Source organism: Antedon mediterranea, chromosome 10 (assembly GCF_964355755.1).
Source record: "Antedon mediterranea chromosome 10, ecAntMedi1.1, whole genome shotgun sequence".
Classification (NCBI taxonomy): Eukaryota; Metazoa; Echinodermata; class Crinoidea; order Comatulida; family Antedonidae; genus Antedon; species Antedon mediterranea.
The window spans coordinates 1,566,614-1,589,574 of NC_092679.1; the positions used below are offsets into that span (position 1 = coordinate 1,566,614).

Below are 22,961 nucleotides of genomic sequence, written 5' to 3' on the forward strand. Positions count from 1 at the left end.
TCACACTTTTTATGTCAAACTAGTTTGATAGTGTAGACAGAGCTTCTGTCAAACAATTTACCAAGTATACAGAATACCAATATTGATTTATTCAGGTCTGTTTTTAACTGCCAACGAGAGGTCTTGGACTGGAATCTTAAAACGCGTTATCAAATCAATTATTACACGATAAAAATAGAATTTAAAAGAACAATGCACCAGTTAAGAGTAATCGGAAGGAAAGAGCCAGTTTAATACCTCAGCATCCTGGCATAATAACAATAATAATATGTCCTCAGTTGAAAGTCCTTAAGCGTGTGTGCTAACCTTTTACTTTACCTTTATATTCGATAAAGTTCATCTTTAAATAATTAACAAACAATCACAACAAAATAACCCGATGATAGTCGATTCTCTGTAGGCCTACTGTGTATCTATAGTCAAATGCCGTATTACATCATCGAGTGATATTAGGCCCTAATAATAAAACAGCAATATAGGCCTACTTGTTTAACGTATTCTATAACATGCGTTCCACTGACTCTTTTCAGAGAGTATGAGATTAGATGGTTGTTTTGTTGTGTTGGGGCCATGTACTGCAGATATAATTATTTGATACCTCCATGGTTGAGACAGGGAGGTACCTCCCTGGTTGGGCTAAGCTACGACACTTCTGCAATGTGGCAACGATTTCGGATACCACCTTGTTTTTAGACAATGGGATTTTAGGTCCATGATTTTCAGACGACACGGTAGAGATGTACGCGCTCAAGGTCATCTATGTCATCGGGGTCAAGGTTATGGTGATCATGCGCCAGAGGAAGTTCTTCTACCCAAGAGAGTAAATCAAAATCCATCTGAAAAGAAAACATTCATAGTACAACATTCAATAATTTGTTGTATAATCCTTCTCTCAACTAGGTAGTTTAAAATTGATAAAACATTTAGGTCTACTTAGGTTACCGATATCGAGGTATATCGATTATTGTATGCATATATATTGTTTTACTCCATATATATACTGAGCCGACTGAGGTTGGATTGTTCACATCATTTTTATCACTAAACTATCAAAAAGGTTTTCTTCTTTGTGTTCACAGCAGTCGAATTCGTTCGCGATGTGAACATATTCATTACTGTACTAAAGCTTGCTTCAAACTTGTTCGCAACTCAGGGGGCGTAACAGCACAGCAAGGGATTTGACCAATCATGACGCGATGTATCAACTCACTTGCGGCTATACGCCGAAGTTGGAGTTAAAGTTAAATATCGCTGTTCAGTTGACTAGGTTTACTACTGTGGTTAAAGTTTATAAAAATCTCAAGTTAATTAAAACAAGTGTTTACCCGTTTTACCCGACGATGAAAAAAAATGTTTTGGTGCATATAGTTCAGTTAATTTTTAATAATTTGAATAAAGCTCTATTTTTGTTTCCTTTAGCATCAACATCTACAGCAAATGTGCAGACAAGTGTACAATTATTATGTCGCTGACTCAGACAATGTACTAACAACGTTCACAATTATATTTGGTGTTTTTTTCTCCAGAAAATATTAGTTTCTTCTTTTTTTTTGTAAACGTGCATATTGCTAATCACAATGGGACGGTGACTTCGAGGTGAAAAACAGGAAAAGCTGATGATTCCTGTCAATGTTTTTCAATCTGGTCTCCAGGTTACTTAAAGGTCACGTCAAATATACAGTAATAACCATTATTAACAATGGATTACGTCATTGTGTACAAAATCGAGCGAACGACGCATTTGAATGGGATTTTCTTTAAATTTACGCCCTCATGCGTCAGCTATATCACCTTAGGAATTGAAAGGGACGCCTGGCCGCAATTATTAAGATAGTTTGCGGTCTTAATTGGTTTGTTAAGTTGTGGTTATGACGTCATCAATTCATTAACTGAACTTGCGAAATACAAACATCAAAATATTCGGAAAAGTTCCATCAGAAACTTCTAGATTAGTCATCAAATCACAAACGATAAAAGACAGCTTTAACATTGACATTTCTCAAAATGAATGTCAACAGAAATTACTTAATTAGCATATCTGAAATAAAATGGCACATTTAACACCACTGTTTATAATACATTTATTTTATTTACCATTTACGACGAGACAAAAAGTAAATTAAAGTTACATACCTGTAGAGATTGCGTCATCTCGTCAATACTTGGAATGGTTACAATCAATGTGCCTTTCTTTCTAATAGATTTAGACAAAAACCTCCATATTCTAGAAGAAATACAATGGTTTACCAAAATAATAATGAAAATATTAATGAAAATTGAATAAATTAGCTGCTTAAGTCTAGTTTTAAGAAAAAAAGTTTTCCGGAGTATGCTAGTGTAGACCAGTTGACAAACTCCTCCAAACTGCAGAAAACAAGTTATCAAAAGTTTTCCAAAAGTGTGCTGGTGTACCAAAAACAACGTATTGAGGAAGTCTTTTCCAGCAAACTTTAGTTTTGTGTGAAAAAAAGGGTTTACACTATTAATGTACTGTTGTTTACAAAGTTACGCCAAAATAACTAATATACATACTTTATTTGTTGTTCAATGTTTGCGAAAAACTCGAATACATTATGCATAACAACTACATCCGCTAAAAAAAGAAAAGAAACACAAATAGAAGAAGTAAACATAACACGATTTAAACTTTTATTATCTTATCAAGCAGTTTGTACTTTTAATTAGTTTCTATTATTATACTCATGGCTACAATGTATAACCTCTTGTATATGCATTGATATTTGTTATCATACGAGTCGACGCCATATGATCTTGTTGGAAGGAAGCGTCCATGTTATGCCAAAAACTTTACACAATACCTTTATTGAATTACAGCGGTAAAGTAAAAAACATGGCCTCAAGTTTGATGATTTGCCAATTTGAAATTATCAAAAACCATACTATAGAAGATTATTTGCCAAAATTAAATTACGCTTTTAGTAAGTGTGGCGGCTAAAGTGCCGATATTATAGCAAATTCCGGTATAAAACAATTCGTATTAAAGAAAACAATCGCTAACCTTCTAATAGTATCTCATCTTTGTCTAAAACATCCGCACATATAACCTGAAAATGTATATTAATAAGTAATCTATTGATTATCCAAAAGTTGTTAACATCAATAAAAATTTGAAGCGGCTACAAAATGCTGCGCTATACCGGTAGTTATTGATAATAGGGAGTGGGGCGAGTAATCCCAAGGATGGTAATCTATAATGTAAATAGTTCAGATGGACTTTAATGTATTTGGTGAATTATAAAATACATTATTCAGCAAAAATTGGATCCACAAATGGCTCACTATATAATATTAACACACTCATCAATAATTCTGAGGATTACTCAATGCTTCCATATTATAGTAAGCTGAAAAATTGGAGATGGATTGCACGCACGCATTACGCGTACACGCACTGCCTCTGTACACCTCTCATAAATAACATTAATATTAAAAGTTATAGCGCTAATTTCTATCATATCATAATTAACGGCACTTTATATCAATTAACTATCATAACAGTGCATTTAAAATATTACTTGTGTTTCTGGCACCAAAGACGACAATTAAAATATACGTATTTTGATTAGTCACAATGTGTATTTCTTCTTCAAGGTTTGCAGTCTACTCTTGATTGTCGTCATTAACCACACTTCTTTTCCCCGAATTCCCAGTTGTTTTAATTAGAACACGTTGGAAATTGAAGCAGAGGTCCACTTGGTGTAAATTGGAGCAATATTAACCCGTTTATGCGTCACCAAGCGCATTTTATACCTAATATGGAAACACTTTCACGTTCCATTTGCGTGAAATTACGCAAATTCTACGTGATTTTGTTGGGCACTGCCTTCCTTCTTAAAAATCTAAGAGTACTCAGTAAAATTTTATTTTTATGAAAACCAGGTAATACATATTGTTAGTAAAAGTGTACCATCACATTTTGCATAAGTGCGCCCGCATGTTTTCTTCTCAACAGAGCGCGTTCCACTTTTGAAAGTGTAACGAACAATGGGACAAGATGAATTCAACGCTCAATTACCTTTACTCGTTCGGTCATGTGATATTTCTCTATGACGTGTGATTGTAATCTACAGAGATCTTCATTCATTTCTATTCCCACAATTTTAGACGAATTGCTGTAATAGTAACCCTGTACGATAACAAAAAAAGTTGTACTTTTTAATAAACATGTCTGTTGACAGCGAGTATATTTGAAAGAAATAAATGTGCTTGTTGACAATACAGGTGACAGTTGGGAGGGGAAAATCATGGCCAAGGCTAACTTCACACTTATATCCAAGCTAAAATTTTAGATGGTTGTCCACGCAAGAAATGTTGAGAACTATTCGCATTTTGGTGTGAATCATGAGAAATGCGTCAAAATAATAGTACCACTTAAGTAGTAGAGGTTACTGCAAGCAATGTGGCTTTAAGCTTTCGTTTCTTCATTTTATTTCTTTTCAGTATTTACAAAAAAAAGGGGCCCAGGCCAGTGGCAGTTAAGTGATTAGACCAGAACTGTTCCACTTACTCCATACAGAACCGGTCCAAGTCTTGAACCAACATCAACAAGTACTTTTCCGTTAAGGTCTGGAAGAACGTCTTTAAATATATATTTCAACATGAGCAATGACGCCGAGTGGGATATAAATGCTGAAACAAAAACGATGACTTAAAATAAGTGCCAAGATCGACTATGGTATTTTTGATATTTTAGTGCGTACATGGAAAAGCAACAACATTCCCTCTTTAAAACATAGCAATACTTCACAACAATTTGATTTATAAATCTCTGCCTACACTATCAAACTAGTTTGAAAAATGATGTGCCCAAATATGGTATTGATATGACATGTCCATATATGGGCACATCACATTTTTTGTCATATAAAGTTTGATAGTGTAGACAGAGCTTTACGCACTTACGACTTTGAAATGAAAAAAAAGTCTAAACTTTGGAGGGAGCCATGTGGGTATCTCAACTCCATTGTAATGTGACTAACTAACACGCCCCCCCCCCCCCCCCCCATTTTCTTGTTACACAATCAGACAATTGTCGTATTCGATTGGGAACTTTCGTTGTCAACATAAAGATTCGTTGAGGAGTACCTTTGTATTCGAATGGTAAATTTTTAAAATTTTAAACGGATTGTTCTCAACAGAACGTGATTCGAATAGAAAACTTTTGACAACGCAAGCTTTTTAGTTAAGAAAACTCTCAAAATACTCCGTTAAATAAGTAACTAAACGGGAAAACTATACTCATCGGTAAAACTCCCAATCGAACACGACAAATGTACTTTTTAGGTCTTCATTTTAGTAATTCACTTTTACATCATTATGAGTTCAAATCCAACAGGAAACGCCCAATACACAATGGTCATATTGAGCAGGCGACAACCTGTTGGCTACTATGTTGGATCAATGGCGGATTAAATGCCATCCCGACGGAGAGGGAAATGAAAAAAACGTCTGCTAGGATATACATGCGTTGGGGTATAGGACGAATCGACATAATAGAACAGCGAATAAACCTGTCTAGTATTTGCAATAGAATGCTAAATCTGTTTAATATTTTAATCTGGCTCTGCTGAAAAAAACATTGAACGCGAGATGGTTGAAAGAACTTTCACATAACGAAAGAGTTATGACAGTTTCATTCATAGTAGGCCTAGACGTATCATAGAAACAGAAAAATGTAGGCCTAAAAAATTCAAAACGTATTTTTGGATAGTTAAATGTATTTGTATGGTTACCAAACTGGCAAGCAGTCGCTTCTTTTGGTATACTATTAAATATTGCAAATGTAATTGTGAATACGTGAGGTTTTTTTAAAAGGTTGGTTGTATTGAGTACTGAATAACCGGTCAACTTAGATATCCTCTAATAAACCTTCTATGACTGTAATATAATAATACAGGTTGGTAACGGGATTAACAATTCTAATAGGCTAATTGTTACGATGTTATATTGTGCGGGTAAGAAATAACATTAATGACGTGGACATTTAAGATATTCTGAATAATATACGATATATTATGTCTACTTGGAAGACGTTAATAAAACCGTCATGTCCCATTTTATTGTTCTTTTTAGGAATTGGAGACTGTACTAGGAAAATGCTACCGTCAATATCATCATAATCGTGAAAATAAAAACACGCAAAGGCTTAGTTGTATAATGATTAGGCTATATCATTAATTAGTTTCAAATCCTTTCATAAAATTATATTGTTTGTTCGTTCGAAGTCAAAATTATTGTCATTTTTTATGCAGGAACTCTCATTATAACTTGTACCCAGCAGTACGGCTATTGTATGTCAAGCCGTGATCATAGAACGGTTTCACCATGCTTTCACGTAGATTCGATTAAACGCCCTCCTATTTATACAGCCGGTGTATTAACATGAGGGCGGCAAACATGTAAGCATAGTCTAAGTTACTAGTGGTACTATCGTTTGTTATATTCAACTTTATACAACGTTAGTAGGCTACCATCTCATTAAATAAAACAATTTATTAAATTTGTCCTTCTGGAAAAAATTCCAAACCTTGATACTAGCATAGTTATGGTTGGAAGTGAGGGATTACTCATAATTTATAAGTTATGTTAAAATGTATGAATTATGTGCTATGGTATTGGATTTGCAGTCAGTAGGAACGATACACCACGGTGTTTATTGTCCCTAGACATGATAAAGTACACTACTGCATTAAAATGCATTTCAAAATGATAAAGCATCCATACTTAGCGGTTTGGTACGGTGTGATTTACACTCCAAGCAGTAATTTCTTGACATACGGCCATCTTCACAAAGCTCATCTATTACGTCATCATCATACAGAAATTGATCAACATGCACAACGTTAGATGGCTCTAAACACGCAAACTAAAATGAAAAAAGTAAGATGCCTCTAAACGAGAAACATTGGAAAGTAAACAACTTTAAGTCGTGATACGATATTTAAATAAATAACGTATAGCTTTTATTCTCAATGCCATATAATTCAAAAGTTAAAATGATAACATGGTATAAACGTAGATCTTGAGTACACCAGCAGTGAAGTCATCTGATACTAAGTATCCGTCAATGACGGCCATGTGTCTTCAGAAGAAGACGGCGACAAGAACAGTAACAGTAGGCCTATTCAGTTAACTTTTTTTGTTATTCGTGTCTAAACATAATAAGAATATTATAGACATCTGAAAGAAAACCCAAAATAATAATTGTGGACAATAACTAACGAAAGCTACGGTAGTTTCACATACAACCCAATTAGTCTAATATTTGCACGATTAATAAAGACGAGCACGGAATAAAGTATGATTATTAACATTATAGGTTTAAGTTTTTATTTTACAATGTGTTTTAACATTTTTTTATGATTATTTTTGTCTAATTGGCATCGAAACTCCAAACTCATGAGCAAAAACTCCTTTTAAAACCTAATACGTCATCATAACACCGTATAAACGGCCACCACAGATACGGGGTAATTGACTTTTAAGCACCTCCGTTAATTGTTCATAGGTAATTAAATACGCATTTAACACACGTGCGAACGTAATAAACAACTCAGCATTGAACTTACTCCACTGACCTTACGACAAGTTGGCAAAGCGTGTTGGCAATTGCTGTCTGTCAAACGTCGATTACGATTAGTTTCATTGAGGGGTCGGTGCATGGGCATGGTATACGTGTACTCCCAATAAAGACCACTATTATGAACCAATGTGATTTAGTTTATGATTCAGTAGTATTGACCGTGATGAGGTCAAACTTAAGCTTGGGTCTCAGACAAGAGACCAATGAGGAGCCACTGTTCGAATAATCCATTGCTTGTGATTGGTCAAATCACTCCGGCTTAGTTCCCACTAGGACGCAACGCAAGGACGTAGACGCAACACAAGCGAGTTGACCAATGACAAGCCACTGTTCGAATAATCCATCGCTTGTGATTGGGCAAATAACTTAAGCCTGGTTCCCACTAGGACGCAACGCAAGGACGTAGACGCAACGCACGCGAGTTGACTAATTGCATGCGACAATTCGGACTATCGGATCCATCGCTAGTGATTGCTCAAATCACTTAAGCGTGGTTCCCACTAGCGACGCAACGCAAGGACGTAACGCAACGCAAGTGAATTGACCAATCACAAGCGATGGCTTATTCCCTTGTGATTGCTAACTGTCTATAACTTCGCTTGTCATTGGTTAAAACGCTTGCGTTGCGTTTACGTCCTTGCGTTACGTTCTAGTGGGAACCAAGCTTTACGTTTCGCTTACGTCCTTGCGTTGTGCGTCAAGTGGGAACCAGGCTAAACATTAGAAAAACGTCCTGGACAATTATAATACATCTAACATTGTAATATTATTCTACGCGATATGCCAAGTTACTATCTAATCTAACAAGACATTTAATATAACAATGAAATAAATATATCAGGTTTGATTACAAATTTAATCCATTTCAGAGTCAAGCACATGGTAGAAAAATTAATTTTTTAAGTTTTAATATTTTGGCATTAAATATTAAAACGCTAGAAGAATTCAAGGACTTGAGGATAAATGATGTTTTCCCTTACAAGTTAATTGGAATTGTTAATTCTATTTTTAAGTAATTTAAGCCCTTGTTAAATTGGAAACCTTTGTTTTTGTTATTCACGACGCCTTTGTAAATACAATGTTTACTGTATATTTTCATAACCAACTAAAACCATGATATGAAATTCTAAATTCAGATGTTTTCTGTCTCTCTAAAGGCCTAAATTCATTTAAATTATCGTTTTCTCTTAATATAGTTTAAATTTTCAACGAAAAAATGAATTGGGGAAGTTTACTCAAAATATCGTTCATAACTACGTCACAGTCAAAGGGCCATATAGTCAACGCATGATTATTTTCTTATAATAATATGTAGGCCTATGTTTGTTTGTTAGGAAAGATACGGTAGTAGATTACGTACAGGTATTATATTTTACGTATAACCTTTATCGGGACCCAACGTAGTGTTAAAACATTGCACTGGTTGTTTCATGGGAAAGTGTCCTCTTAGTCTAAGAGGACACTTTCCCTTAGTGGTGTCCCAAGCGAAGGGTTACGTACTTTCTTCCATGCATGTATAATGTTGCAAAAAAAATACATTTTTTGTGTTTAAAGTTACATCGCTTTCTCTTTGGCTCCTTAAAGAGTTCATTTTGTTAATGTTCATTTTCTGCAAGTTTTTAGTAGAAAAAGAAAACAAAACTTAGATATTATCTTACAATCTACAGCTTCCAATCCTGTTTCATTTTTCTTTTAAAATGATCTTACTTCCACCTCCTTCATACCATAATCAATTAAAATTTATATTTACATCGCTTCCGTTTCAGTAAGAAAAATAACAAAATGATTGAGTTGTTTGTTTTTCTGGTAATTTTATCAATACAAAAAATATGGCCTACGAAAACTCCGGGTTATGACGTTTTTCGATCACACACGTTTTATACGGAATCCGGAATGCGTTATAGACAGCGCATTTTTCAGACACGATTTTTTTTTACCCCGCCTCAGTGTGAACGCGAGCTACACCGGCTCCTGTTATGTGAGAGGTCATGTGACTCTTGGGAAACTATATTGCTAATACATTCATCAAATAACACCATATTGGATTAAACGCGAGGTGAGATAATAAAGATATACGCCATCAAATCAATGGACATTATTAAGAAGACAATTGAATTACAGAGTTGGATGCCTTTTAAATGATACATTAATGATATTTATAATATCAACGAAATTAAAGGGGAACTATGGTTTTTGTAACATTTCATTAGTTAATTAAAAAAAAACAACCTCTAAAGCTCTGTCTACACAGATGTGCCCATATATGGACACGATGATGTCATATCACTACCAATTTTGGGCATATCACTACCATATTTGGCCACATCACACTTTTTTGTCAAAATAATTTGATAGTGTAGACAGAGCTTTAAACCTTTTAATAAAAATGATGGTTTCCAATTGGACGCGACGCAAGGACGTAAGCGTTTGACCAATCACAATCGGATAATCCGAAATATGATGTTTGATCAAATTATTCGGGACTTTTGAAAAATTGATAACATTTTTAGGGAATGGGATTGTTACAAGGCTCGTATGTATACCTCTGTAAAGGTTAAATGGAGTTTAGTAACGAATATTTCTATGTAAAGCATTTTGAGTGTACACGAAAATTTGCATAATTTATGACAATATAATAAAACCCGGTTGTTTTCCAATTAAAGGTAAAGTGTTTATAACAGATGACTGTACACATAAAAGGTCGATTCAGGGCATTCGATTACATTATAAAAATTAATTTCGTAATTGTATGAGATAATGAAATACTCAATATTCATAGTTGACGGTAAATATTCCCCGGTGAATATATTTACTTTATATAATTAAAATGTAAATTAATTGTTGTTACGTTCGGTGCTTAGGAGGTTCTCGAATTACGTATCCTTCGTCTTTAACATCGAGTGCAAGAAACGTTATATTGCATTTGACCCACATAATTTAAAAGATAGTATTGTCCCCCTAACAATTTTTTTTAATATGCCATCCATTTTAATGTCACATAATAGTTATCCACTTTGACCAAAAACTGGATAGAAAAAAATGTATTTACCTACATAAAATGTAATTTAGAGTAAAAAATACTGTACCGGTATTTAAATTGTCTGTCAGATAATGGTGTTTGGTTAAAATTAACTATTTCTTTTGTCTTTTTATAAGTGAAATATTTTTTTTTCCACAGAAGTGAATAACTTGATTAAAACTGCGAAATGGCCTATTTAAAGTCTGATTCGATTAATCTTTATATTTCATGTTTTGGAGGGACAATACATCTTTAAAATAAAAACACATCAAGTAGAGTAGAGTATTTGTTTACGAATGTATGCAGTAGTTAATATACTGTACAAAACAACATACATAAGATGCTTTACATACTTAAGTCGAAGATGCTCTCCAGATGGAATGCCATCCTGAGATGGTAGTAGTAATTTTGTTTATTTTATTTATTTCCTTTATATGTAATTTACTTTCTATGGACCAGAGTTTCCGAAATAAAAGATTGAATGAATGAATGAACACTGTACTACAGAGGATGCTTTACATAGCACAAGTCTTTGTTAATTAACTTCATTATTACTATTAGTCAGGTGATTAATTACATATTGAGATATTGAATCTACACATCAATCTGGATGTAACATTATGACTGTATTTAATTGTCAAGCCATAATTTCAACATAAATTAACCAAATATAGTGTCAACATGAACGTATAAATAAGTTATCACTGACTAAGTCAGTGTACTGTAAGCTTTTATTATTTTCTAACATTGACAATATAAATCAAACTGTGCCTTTAAATACTTTAACATTTACTTATATTTTTATTGAATATGTCATTTTAATGTCACATAATAGTTATTCATTTTGACTAAAAACTGAATAGAAAATTAAAAAATATTTGTAATTAATCTTCATTTCAATTCATCTGCATTTCAGTCAAGTATTTAAATTGAGGTAAATAACTGTAAAAAGTATATACATATGATATGGCCAATGCTCTCAAAATGACGGAGGTAATAACAGTTTAATAATTGATTGAGTAATTGATTGATTGATTGATTGATTGAAGGCTGCTAGATTCACTGACCTACAAAACTGACATTGGATGAAGACAGATGGATTAAACGCAATTGATCCTGAAATGTAGGGGGAAATGTAAATGCAAAATGCTAAAGATTTAGAGCAGCACTTTGTTTCACTTTAATATCCACACCCACACCCACACCCACCCCACGCCCTCCCCCCCCCCCCCCCCCACCCGAACACCCAATTAACCCACCATGACCATGGCAAACAAACAAATAATATATCGAGTTACTGAAAAAATGTCCATCCCATAATAATAAACTCTGATTCAAATTACTTTTTTTTTAGAAACGTAAACAATGAAAAAATAACCTAAAATGTAACATAATACCTAAAATTAATGTTATGTAATAAAAAGAACATACATCACCAATTTCTGGGTGTGAGACATGTTCGGTTGCCATGACAGCAGATAATGGTAATCCTTCATAGTCCCTGATGTCTTCACGGATAGAATTCAGATAGACATCATTGTTGTCAACAAATCCTTAGAAAATATAATAATAAAATATCACTGTTGTGTCACGTGTCAAAATACTTCTGTATCCATTAGTTTGCAATATATTAGGCAGGTCTACGACAAATTATTAATTTATATCTTTGTTAATATTAATTATCTTGTTATTTAAAATGAAAATACTGTTCTAGGCTAGTATTAAATGTAGTACAGCAGCAGTGAAAGAAAAATTAATATAATACAGTATAATTAAAATGCATGGAATTCGGCACACAGGGCCCTAATTAAAGGTAGGCCTAGACCTAGATGAAAAAGACAGTTAATGACATTGGGGTTGTCAGTTTAAACACAATATCGTTAATTCCTAACATTTTAAAAGTAATCTGCTTTAGGCCTACGAATTCTTCCTACTCAATCTTATTTGGCAGCAGGCGGTCGCCGTCACGTCCACGCCGCTACGATCTCATTGAATTCCACGTGAAAAGTCTAGCATTTCAGGGCCTAGATTCGTTCGTGTTTCTTGAACCACAGTAATAATTGAACTTACCATCTACTGTCTCAAACCAATCTCTGACTACTTTAGAAAATTCTTGTATACAATGTTTGGGTATTCGTTGGACGAGAGATGTGAATTCTGTTTTTAAATCATTCAGTATATCGTCTGCTGCAACAGTTGACTCCTCCATGCTGGATGAAATGTATCACGTGATCAAGTAGTACCGCAGTTTGTTTGGATGAAGTAAAGGGAAATCCCCTAATTACGCTTTGAATCCATAATAAAACATGTTGTTTTTACAGATAGTCACTCTTAAAAGTGTGTATTCTATAGAAAATTATAAAGGCATATTAGGCCTATATATATTATATATTTTTTATGAATGAAGTCTAAACTCATTAAACTCGTAGATAACTATATTATTATTGTTATTATTATTATTTCATTACATGCGATTTAATTTTACAAATACCATGAAAATAAAAATATAATATAATATCAGCTTAAGTTTAATTTATTTCGAAGTTGATTGACATTTATATTTGCTCTAAATTGACGGCTAACTCCATTAGATATATTTAAATGAACTAAAGGTCACTGTAACAAAACAAACTAGGTAATAGGCATTATAGGACTACTACCATCAGGAAAGTTCTGGATGTGGCAATCGGCTCTCAATTGAACTCTAGTCTAGAAATGCCTCAATTACGCAGCCACAAAATTAATATAAAATGGAACCACAGCATTTGGTTGGGGTAGGATTTGTAGGTCTATTATCAGCCTAATTGACCACTTACATGGTGTCCGAGTTGTTTGGGATTGCCTTTTATATCTGTTTGTTTGTAGGCCTAGTTGATAAATTATAATAGATAAATAAACACAATTGAAAAGTAGCTAGGCCTAGTAGTTATTTACACTTGTGAGTCATACATGTCATATGTCAATTTATAATATATTTTCCAGAAAATCAGTATATAAGACGGGTGCAATACTACATTTGTCTTTTATCATTAAAAAGTTATATATTACAATATTCATAAATTACCTGTTAAGTGTTGATGATCTGATCAAAGTCTATTAACGTGTCCCTAAAGACCTAATTTATTCCTAAATTACTAATTCATACATATTTTTTATTTACTTTTTATCGACTTTACGATACTTTTTAAGTCAGATATCTGGATTAATAGTTATTACATATGACTGAGCGGCATATTACCACTCTGTTGCTATTAATTTTCCTTCAAATATGCCGTATGTCAAAGGTCAACACAACAATATTACAAATTTATTTATACATTTATTATATAGATTATATTTTATAAGAAAAAAACCCCACAAAGATAGCACACTGTAGTGTATAGAGACCATGATTGCTTGCTCTCATGAGGAGCATCAGCAAGGGCTAACATTATGGTTGGCAAACTGATCGTATAGACCTATTAATTCAATACCATCCATTTCAGTAATTATTTTAGGCTAATTATTCCTAATTATTCTTCTTAAAAAAGAATGCAAGCCAACATATGAATTGAAATTTATATCCGATACAAAAGTAGTACAAAAATATATACTTCGATATAGTCATTGACCATTAAATGCATATTGGTGTCATTAACAATAATAATACATTTACAAATTTAATCCGGAATAATCTGGGGATTTAGTTAATCTAATAATTGCATATACTGCCGTATTTACTTTGCAGTATAGGTTTGTAACACGCCGGTGAAGAATTAAGCTTAGTTTCCACTAGCATGGGACGCAACCCAATGACGTAGGCGCAACGTAAAGCTTGGTTCCCACTAGGACGCAACGCAGGGATGTAGACGCAACGTAAAGCTTGGTTCCCACTAGGACGAAACGCAAGAACGTAGGCTCAACGTAAAGCTTGGTTCCCACTAGGACGAAACGCAAGGACGTAGGCACAACGTAAAGCTTGGTTCCCACTAGGACGAAACGCAAGGACGTAGACACAACGTAAAGCTTCCCACTAGGACGAAACGCAAGGACGTATAGGCACAACGTAATGCTTGGTTCCCACTAGGACGCAACGCAAGAACGTAACGTAAGTTGACCAATGACAAGCGACGGTTCAAGTCATCGCTTGTGATTGGTCATATCACTTGCGATGTGCTAAAGCCAGTTGCGTTGCGTTCCAAGCTTTACTTAATCTACTGTGTATGGAGATACTTCGTGGTTTTATATACAAATGCGACGGCTATATCTAGTGTCTAGTGTATTATACAAGTACAGGTTCATAATTTATCAGTGAATGATGATGCTATATAAAAACGAATAGCACTGTCTCAGATAAATGATGTCATTGGTGGTAGGCTACTTTCTGCTAGTGTTGATGTTTTGTCTTATTGTAACATTGTTGATGTTTAGTTGTCATTCTTTTCTTCCACTGTTATCATTTCGCCGCCATTTTCATTTTCAGCTGTTTCATTGTCTGCTTCTACTGTCATAATTTCGCCGCCATTATTTTTTTCCGTCGTCGGTTCATTCTCGTCTGCTTCCACTGCCTTCATGTCATCGCCGTTCACAAGCTCATCTTCTGGGATAGTTTCAATTTCTTCTTTTAGTTGGCATAGGCCTACTTTCATTTCATTTTTATTTTCTTCAATTGTATTTTTCTCGTCATCGCCTGATTCTACTGTCATTGCCATTTCTGCCTTTTCTTCGTCTGTAATTGTGGACAAATCTTCATCTTTTTCTTTAGTGCATAAAATCACATAAAGACGGTATGATTGCAGAAAAACGAGAAGGGCGTTTTTACAGGTGAAAAACAACATCTGTCTGTCTACTATTTGGTATTTAAAAAGAAGGTACAACCTCATTGTCAGGTATGGGCCGTCCTGCATGACGACGGTGGTCATGATAGCCCATATCTCCGTCTCACAGCAGTGGCATATCTTCGTCACAGCCGAACGGGTTCCCATTCCAGTCCCTGCTACGCGCGTCTTGCGTGCCTTTGTTGCCGTTAATCCAATAGCGAATTGTAGTAAGCTCCAAGACCAAATGATTAAAACAAAACAGATAAGTGTTTTGCTGCAGGCCGTGTCTTTAAGTTTTAAAGACTCAGACGAGAACTCTAGCATATCGGCCGCCATTCCAATAAACACCAGGAGGAGTTGAGACAGCTGATCTCTGGTCATTTCGCCCTTTGGAAGGATCCAACGACAGCCGATTAGCACCAGCATTATAGTCTGCTGAATCAGGGCTGACTTGGTTGTTATGGATTCACACTCCTAAAATCATAGAAATGTGAAATATTAGCGACATATCATCATTACTTCATACAGTATTCATCATCAATATTAGGCCTATTTGTTAAAAAGTTGTAATACGCGTTTCAACAGCGACAAATGATAAATACTAATTGATAAAAGTCAATTAGAATGGATATACGAGGAATGGAGAAAAGCTCTCTGTACACTATCAAACTAGTTTAACAAAAAAAAGTGTGATGTGCCCAAATATGGTAGTGATAATATATTTCGTCATCGTGTCCATGGGCACATCATCACAATTTTTTGGGTCACATATATATATATATATATATATATATATATATATATATATATATATATATATATATATATATATATATATATATATATATATATATATATATATATATATATATATATATGTGACCCAAAAAATTGTGATATATATATATATATATATATATATATATATATACAGTTTGATAGTGTAGACAGAGCTTAAAGCTTAGTTCCCACTAGAACGCAACGCAGAGACGTATGCGCAACGCAAGTAATTTTACCAATATCAGCCGATGGATTATTCAAACCGTCGCTTGTTAGTGGTCAACTCGCTTGCGTTGCGCGTTGCTTCCCAGTGGGAACCAAGCTTTAGGCAAGAGGATTTTTACGACTGAATTTTCGAAAGTATGATGTTGATAATTTGTACCTCCACCACTTTCGAGTTTTTATTGTCTTCTTCGACTTGACCATTAGCATCGCACGTCATCACCTCAAAGCCCTTACAACTTGCAACACAGGTATCATTTGTCTCGCGGAAACTTAGCCTTTTATCAAGTAAAGTCATCTCCAATTTCCAGACACACCACAAAATAATACACAGATATATCGGTACGCTCGGAAGAAACCTGGATATGAAAGAACAATGTGTGAATCGATTAATTAATAATTAATATTCAATAAATTAATAATGATTATTTATTGATTGATGTATTACGATTGAAATGGAAATCCGATAACCGACCACCAATTATTGATTTACACTCATAAATCAATATTCATTACATCGGCATTAATTATAATTAACGTAATGTATTGAATCAATTGATTAAACAAATTGCCTGATTGCTTTATTGATTGATTGGCTGATCGATTAATCGATTATATGACATATGTATATCCTGAGCATGTTATGTATCAGTAAAATTTGGAAAATGTATTTAATTTTATTGAAGATTCGGAAAAAGAATAATAAGCGCGCCTGTTTACTGATGTTTCACAGCAGCGCTAAAAGACGAGGTTTTAGATTTTACAATTCTTGTACAAAAGGTGTCACTTGTATTACAGAAGTAAGAGACTATTATATTTATATATTGCAAAAGATTTAATATTGTAACACATGAATTACGTAACACTATGTATTTGTCCTTGCATGTTAATTGTCCGAATAATATTGTTAGACTAATTAATAATTACCCGGTAATTAACATATATTAAAAAGGAGTTTACAAATGTAGGCCTACTTTACTTATTATACTTTGATATTAAAATTTTCATAAAATGAATCAACTTTTCTACTATCGATCTTTAAAAAAATATTAGTTTTTTGATTAAAAAAACTGTCATTGTTTGGATTTCTATAAAGTACAAACTTGTTTATATCCCTTTCACTATTTCACTTTAATTATTATTATTATTGAACATATTAGTTAACCATATGTATTTATAAACAAAAATAGTGTATCAGTCAAATCGTCAATCAGCATTTAATTAAAACTAAAACGGACACCACAACAAATTACTTGATTCTCGATTTTCCAGAAATATAAAGAGTGTTTAGATGATTAGAGGCCTGGGTAAGCTCTATTAAGCTCGGTTCCCATTGGACGCAAGAACGTAAGCGCGCACAGCAAGTAATTTGACCAATTATAAGCTATGGATTATTCGAACTGCTGTAGCTTGTCATTGGTCAACTCGCTTGCGTTGCGGCTACGTCGTACGTGATTGGTCAAATCGCTTACGTTTTGTCTAAGTCATTGCGTTGTGTCCTAGTGAGAACCAAACTTGATTGCACTGTGTGGTGGTGGCGAATACGAAATGCACAATATAATGATTGAGGTAAGGAATTCACACGCGACATTTTACGCGCACGGTCCGTATACGCCCGTTGTGGGCAGAATCGATCTTTACATGATGGAAGTGCACTTACTAAAAAGGTACACTTAAGCTTGATTCCCACTAGGATGTAACGCAACGACGTAAGCAATAATCCAATCACAACAAGCGATGGATTATCCGTATTTTCACTTTTGATTGGTCAAATGCGCTTATGTCCTTGCGTTGCGCCTAGTGGGAACCAAGCTTTATTAAAAATCCAACAATCAATCAACTGAAAATAGTTAATAGTTCACTGACACATAATTAACTTTAATGTAAGTTTGGTCACGACGACAACAATATATAAATAATAACGCGATTATTATTGCCACGAGATAAAATTGAACGAGTAATTAAAGTATCCTATTTCAACACAGAGTTATAAAATAGCGTTTGAAAGGTAAAAGGCAATAAGTGAATTTAAACACGTGTTTAATCATTCTTTTTATCAATCAATTTAGACCTATATTAAACGATCTGAGACTGGTCCGATTCATAATAATAATCAGCTTTTTAAGGAAATTTATTTATCTGCACCGTAAATGTGTCCTGTATCATGAGGCACATGTAAAGCCTGTATAATAGACCTAAAAGCTTGGTTCCCACTAGAACGTAACACAAGGACGTAAACGCAACGCAAGCGTTTTAACCAATGACAAGCGAAGTTATAGACAGTTAGCAATCACAAGCGAATAAGCCATCGCTTGTGATTGGTCAATTCACTTGCGTTGCGTTACGTCCTTGTGTTGCGTCGCTAGTGGGAACCACGCCTAACCTTCCATGGTAGGCCTACAGACATGAAACCAGGGAAGAGTGAAATTACATTCTTCCATGATGAAACACAGAAACGTTGTATTACGGCTATGCTGGATAAATATTTTCACGTGGAGATAGAGCACTGAGATAGGTTAAGTTAATTGAAAATAAATGTTTTTGTTAAAAGTTGTTTTAATTAATAAAAATTAAATTCTGATGTAGAGTGCAAATTTAGCAATATCTGATTTAGAAGATTTCATTATTTTGTAAACAGATTTAGGATAGTTGGAATTTATTATATATATTAGCATTTAGATTAAAAAGTCAACTTTTTATGGGTTACATAAACTGCAATACGAGTTATTAATATATTTTGAAATTGACCGCAGGCTATCTACACAACCAATTTAGTTTTCGAAATTGTATATACAAAATATTGGTGTAATGCGTTGTTACCAGGCGCAAATTAATGCTTGGTCCCCACTAGAGACGCAACGCAAGGACGTAACGCAACGTAAAGCGTGGTTCCCACTAGCGACGCAACGCAAGGACGTAACGCAACGCAAGTGAATTGACCAATCACAAGCGATGGCTTATTCGCTTGTGATTACTAACTGTCTATAACTTCGCTTGTCATTGGTTAGAACGCTTGCGTTGCGTTTACGTCCTTGCGTTACGTTCTAGTGGGAACCAAGTTTAAAGATTGGTTCCCACTAGCGACGCAACGTAACGCAACCTAAAGCTTGGTTCCCACAAGAACGTAACGCAAGGACGTAAACGCAACGTGTTGCGTTACGTCCTTGCGTTGCGTCTCTAGTGGGGACCAAGCATTAATTTCCTTCCAATTGTGTTTGCCTCCGCCTGCGTGAAATCAAACCTGCGATGTTTGAAGCACTGTTGCATCGTCGGTTCCCAGAGTTGTGATTACGCAATACAGCCTCAGCACTTTTGCGTCGACACGTCGTTGCGTTACGTTGCGTTCTAGTGGGAACAACGCTTTATGGGAACCAAGTTTGACCAATTACAAGCGATGGATTATTCGAACTGTCATTGTGTTGTGCGTCTCTACTGGGAAGCTTTGCAGTCTCGTCTCGCACCCACTATACATTTGGAATACGAAACTGATCATGGGATTGAGGGAGCGAGAGGGGACGTGGATGGGATGGATGCTCACACATTTGCATAGGCGCTATCCATAGGCCCATGTGGAATAGTAATTTTGGAGGGAATGATATATTTAAAATGACATAACCCACACTTTTAAATAATTGGAATTGGCCCGGGTCAGGTCAGATCATACTGTACAAATAAATAAGTGTACAGTTGACATAATTATAAAATATTATTAGGCCTCCTACATATTGCATTGACAGGATATATACCAGCAGCAAATCGATATAACAGTTTAAAACACATGTGATAATTGTATGAAAAAGGTGTTGAAATGAGAGGTACCAGCAGCAGAAAGTGTTAATGATATCCATAATGAAGCTTATTTTAATCAGAAAAGGGGAAATTAATTCTTTAGAATTTACATGACTGTAATTTTAATTGAATCATAGGTTATTAATATTTATGATATGGGTAAGTGACTACCAGTAAATCACAGAGGGAAAAAAGACAAACGAACTTATCTAAAATAAAAATGTATTATACGTAATGAAAACAGCTATAAATAGAGATAACAAATAATTAATATTAACAAATCATTTTGTAAACGGAGGAAAGTATTGATATAAAATTAGTTTACTTAATTCTAAATTTAACTCATATCTAATGTGAGAATGCTCTATTAAAGTAAATGTATACACAATTATTATTCAGTAATTTATAGTAGATTGTACATATCCTTAACAGCAGCACTGATGATAGGATCGTATTCGGACTTTCACGTATCATCCGTCGAATCAGGGAAGAGTGAAATTACTAATTTCACTCTTTCCTGGTCGAGAGCAACTTATTAAATAGCTATTATATTTATAATTAAAAAAAAATAAATAAAAAGTATATTTTGCTAATTGAACGAAAAAAAAACAACTCACCATTTCCATTCTCCTGAGCTGCTTTTGATTGTAACGATAGTCTCAATCAACAGGGCTAGCATACAAGCCGATACTACAACTATATCTACGGTTTCAAACTCTCGGCTTGTATAGGTCACCGCGGCCAGTGCGTGCGCCGCGTATATACCACGCGCTAAGAGCAGCTTGGTTGCTTTAGTACACTTCATGTTCAAATGAAATTACTCCCTTGACAGACTATTATATATAATAGATAACTTACATGGTAGTCGTATAATAAATAATAACTGTCTATTGGTATGGACCAATCATAATTAAACGCGCTGTGACTGGCTACTTTATTTCTACACAAATCATAATAAGACGCGCTGTGATTGGCTACTTTATTCCTTCACAAATCATAATAAGACGCGTTCTGATTGGCTACTTTATTCCTTCACAAAATTGATGGTAGAGTGCAATAAAAGGGAACGATGCACTTTTTAAAACGGAAACAAGCACTAATTGAAAAAAAAAAAATCTTGAATTATTGTACCATAATCAAAATATTAGTCAGATTTAAAGAAGTTTAATAAATATTATTAAATGAAGATAAATTATGCCGTGGCATTTGAGCGCAAACCTTTTAAACTGAGCAGTATACAGTATGGCATACTGATTAGTTGACGAAGTACCTTACTAAAGCTCTATCTGGCTACACTATCAAACTTTATGTGACAAACGAAATGTGATGTGCCCATATATGGACATGATGACGTCATATCACTACCGTATTTGAGCATATCACTACCATATTTGGGCATTACACTGCTTTGTCAAACAACTATAGGTTGATAGTGTAGACAAAGCTTAAGTTATAGTTTCTGGTGTCTTCGACTTTCAGAAATCGAAATGTATATATGATAACGATTCTGATCATGATATAATGAATAGCGGCGAGATGGATTATCTGTTAAAAATAATTGATCGGATGTATTCCCGATTGGATTAAGTTAAGCATGATCCATTAATGTGAATACTTAAACTGTGACGAGTTATAAATGATGCAATGTATATATCAACTGATTGAGTAGACCAAATGATGTATAGGTCAGTTCCATGTCATAGTTTCATAAAGCTGAAAAATGTGATGTGCCCATATATGGACATGATGATGTCATATCACTACCATATTTGGGTATATCACTGCATATTTGAATACATCAAGAGCTTATACAATAATGATGAATAAGCTCCATTTATTGATGGGGTGGGAAATTGGCCGATTACGATAGGGCACCAGTCCAGTGGTACTGGTAGTTAATAAATAGCAACTTAGAATCACTTTGGTTCGATCTATAGGCCTACTTGTTACTGTTATTTTCAAGATAAAAACAACATGGAGCTTGCGTTCCTTTTGTGAATTTGAATGTCTCTCTCGTTTGTTAAATTTGTATTTCTTTTGTTAATAAGAACTAAATAAAATATGGTTGTGTTAATTTTTTAGGCCTACATATTGATTAATTTTTTAATGGGTTTTTTAGTCAAAAAATGCTTTCAAAATAAACTTTAAAAGCAGACACTCCTATGATTGATGTTATGCTTATTTGATAAAATATTTTACTACAAAAATCAAATTTTAAATAGTGGCATGAGGTAACATTTATTCTGAAAATACTACTGTAGCTACTTTAGTACAGAATGGAGGCTGCACAACAATACACCCACCCCTTACAACAATGAGGACGCAATTTTACATTTCAATTATACGTTGCAAGTACCTGGCTAATATTTACAATAGTACTTGGAAGTAACGCTTACACTACTTAAACTTACTGTCTACATTATCAAACTTTATGTGACAAGAAAATGTGATGTGCCCATATATGGACATAATGATGTCATATCACCACCATATTTGGGCACATCACACTTTTTTTTATCAAACTAGTTTAATAGTGTACAGAGAGCTTAAAGCTTGGTTCCCACTGGGACGCAATGACGCAAAACAACTATGTTACCAATCACGCAGTGGATGCAGTGGATCATCCGAACCGTGATCAGTCAACTCACTTGCGTAGCCCTTGGGTTGCTTCCAGGTGGTAACCAAGATTAAACGAGACCCAACACAGGTTTGACATCACAATACTTGCGTCCAGACAATGCTGCTACGA

General features: G+C 34.4%; 2 protein-coding genes across 2 annotated transcripts; both read right to left on the minus strand.

The window, feature by feature from the left end:
- Positions 1-102: 102 nt before the first annotated feature.
- Positions 103-12,831, minus strand: LOC140060881 (uncharacterized). Its single transcript, XM_072107242.1, has 9 exons — positions 12,693-12,831; positions 12,054-12,175; positions 6,745-6,886; positions 4,529-4,650; positions 4,037-4,147; positions 3,020-3,065; positions 2,533-2,593; positions 2,134-2,224; positions 103-836 (listed from the first exon to the last, which is right to left on the minus strand). Exons 1-9 carry the CDS (start codon positions 12,829-12,831, stop codon positions 720-722), a joined length of 951 nt encoding a protein of 316 aa, XP_071963343.1. The 3' UTR covers positions 103-719.
- Positions 12,832-14,627: 1,796 nt separating this feature from the next.
- On the minus strand, positions 14,628-21,036 carry LOC140060053 (transmembrane protein 26-like). Its single transcript, XM_072106100.1, has 3 exons — positions 20,830-21,036; positions 16,584-16,782; positions 14,628-15,895 (listed from the first exon to the last, which is right to left on the minus strand). The coding sequence occupies exons 1-3, from the start codon at positions 21,015-21,017 to the stop codon at positions 15,029-15,031; spliced, it is 1,254 nt and encodes a 417-aa protein (XP_071962201.1). The 5' UTR covers positions 21,018-21,036; the 3' UTR covers positions 14,628-15,028.
- Between the last annotated feature and the right edge of the window lie 1,925 nt (positions 21,037-22,961).

What these genes read in the sequence shown, in the direction of transcription:
- LOC140060881 (XM_072107242.1), bottom strand. Translation starts at nt 12,831, where the DNA reads ATGGAGGAGTCAACTGTTGCAGCAGACGATATACTGAATGATTTAAAA. An exon ending in CACACCCAGAAATTGGTGAT is followed by an intron (nt 6,887 to 12,053) that starts GTATGTTCTTTT and finishes TTTTCATTTTAG; the next exon opens with TTTGCGTGTTTAGAGCCATC. An exon ending in TTGGACCGGTTCTGTATGGA is followed by an intron (nt 4,148 to 4,528) that starts GTAAGTGGAACA and finishes GTTATCGTACAG; the next exon opens with GGTTACTATTACAGCAATTC.
- LOC140060053 (XM_072106100.1), bottom strand. Translation starts at nt 21,017, where the DNA reads ATGAAGTGTACTAAAGCAACCAAGCTGCTCTTAGCGCGTGGTATATAC. An exon ending in AGCTCAGGAGAATGGAAATG is followed by an intron (nt 16,783 to 20,829) that starts GTGAGTTGTTTT and finishes TTTCATATCCAG; the next exon opens with GTTTCTTCCGAGCGTACCGA. An exon ending in AAAACTCGAAAGTGGTGGAG is followed by an intron (nt 15,896 to 16,583) that starts GTACAAATTATC and finishes CTATGATTTTAG; the next exon opens with GAGTGTGAATCCATAACAAC.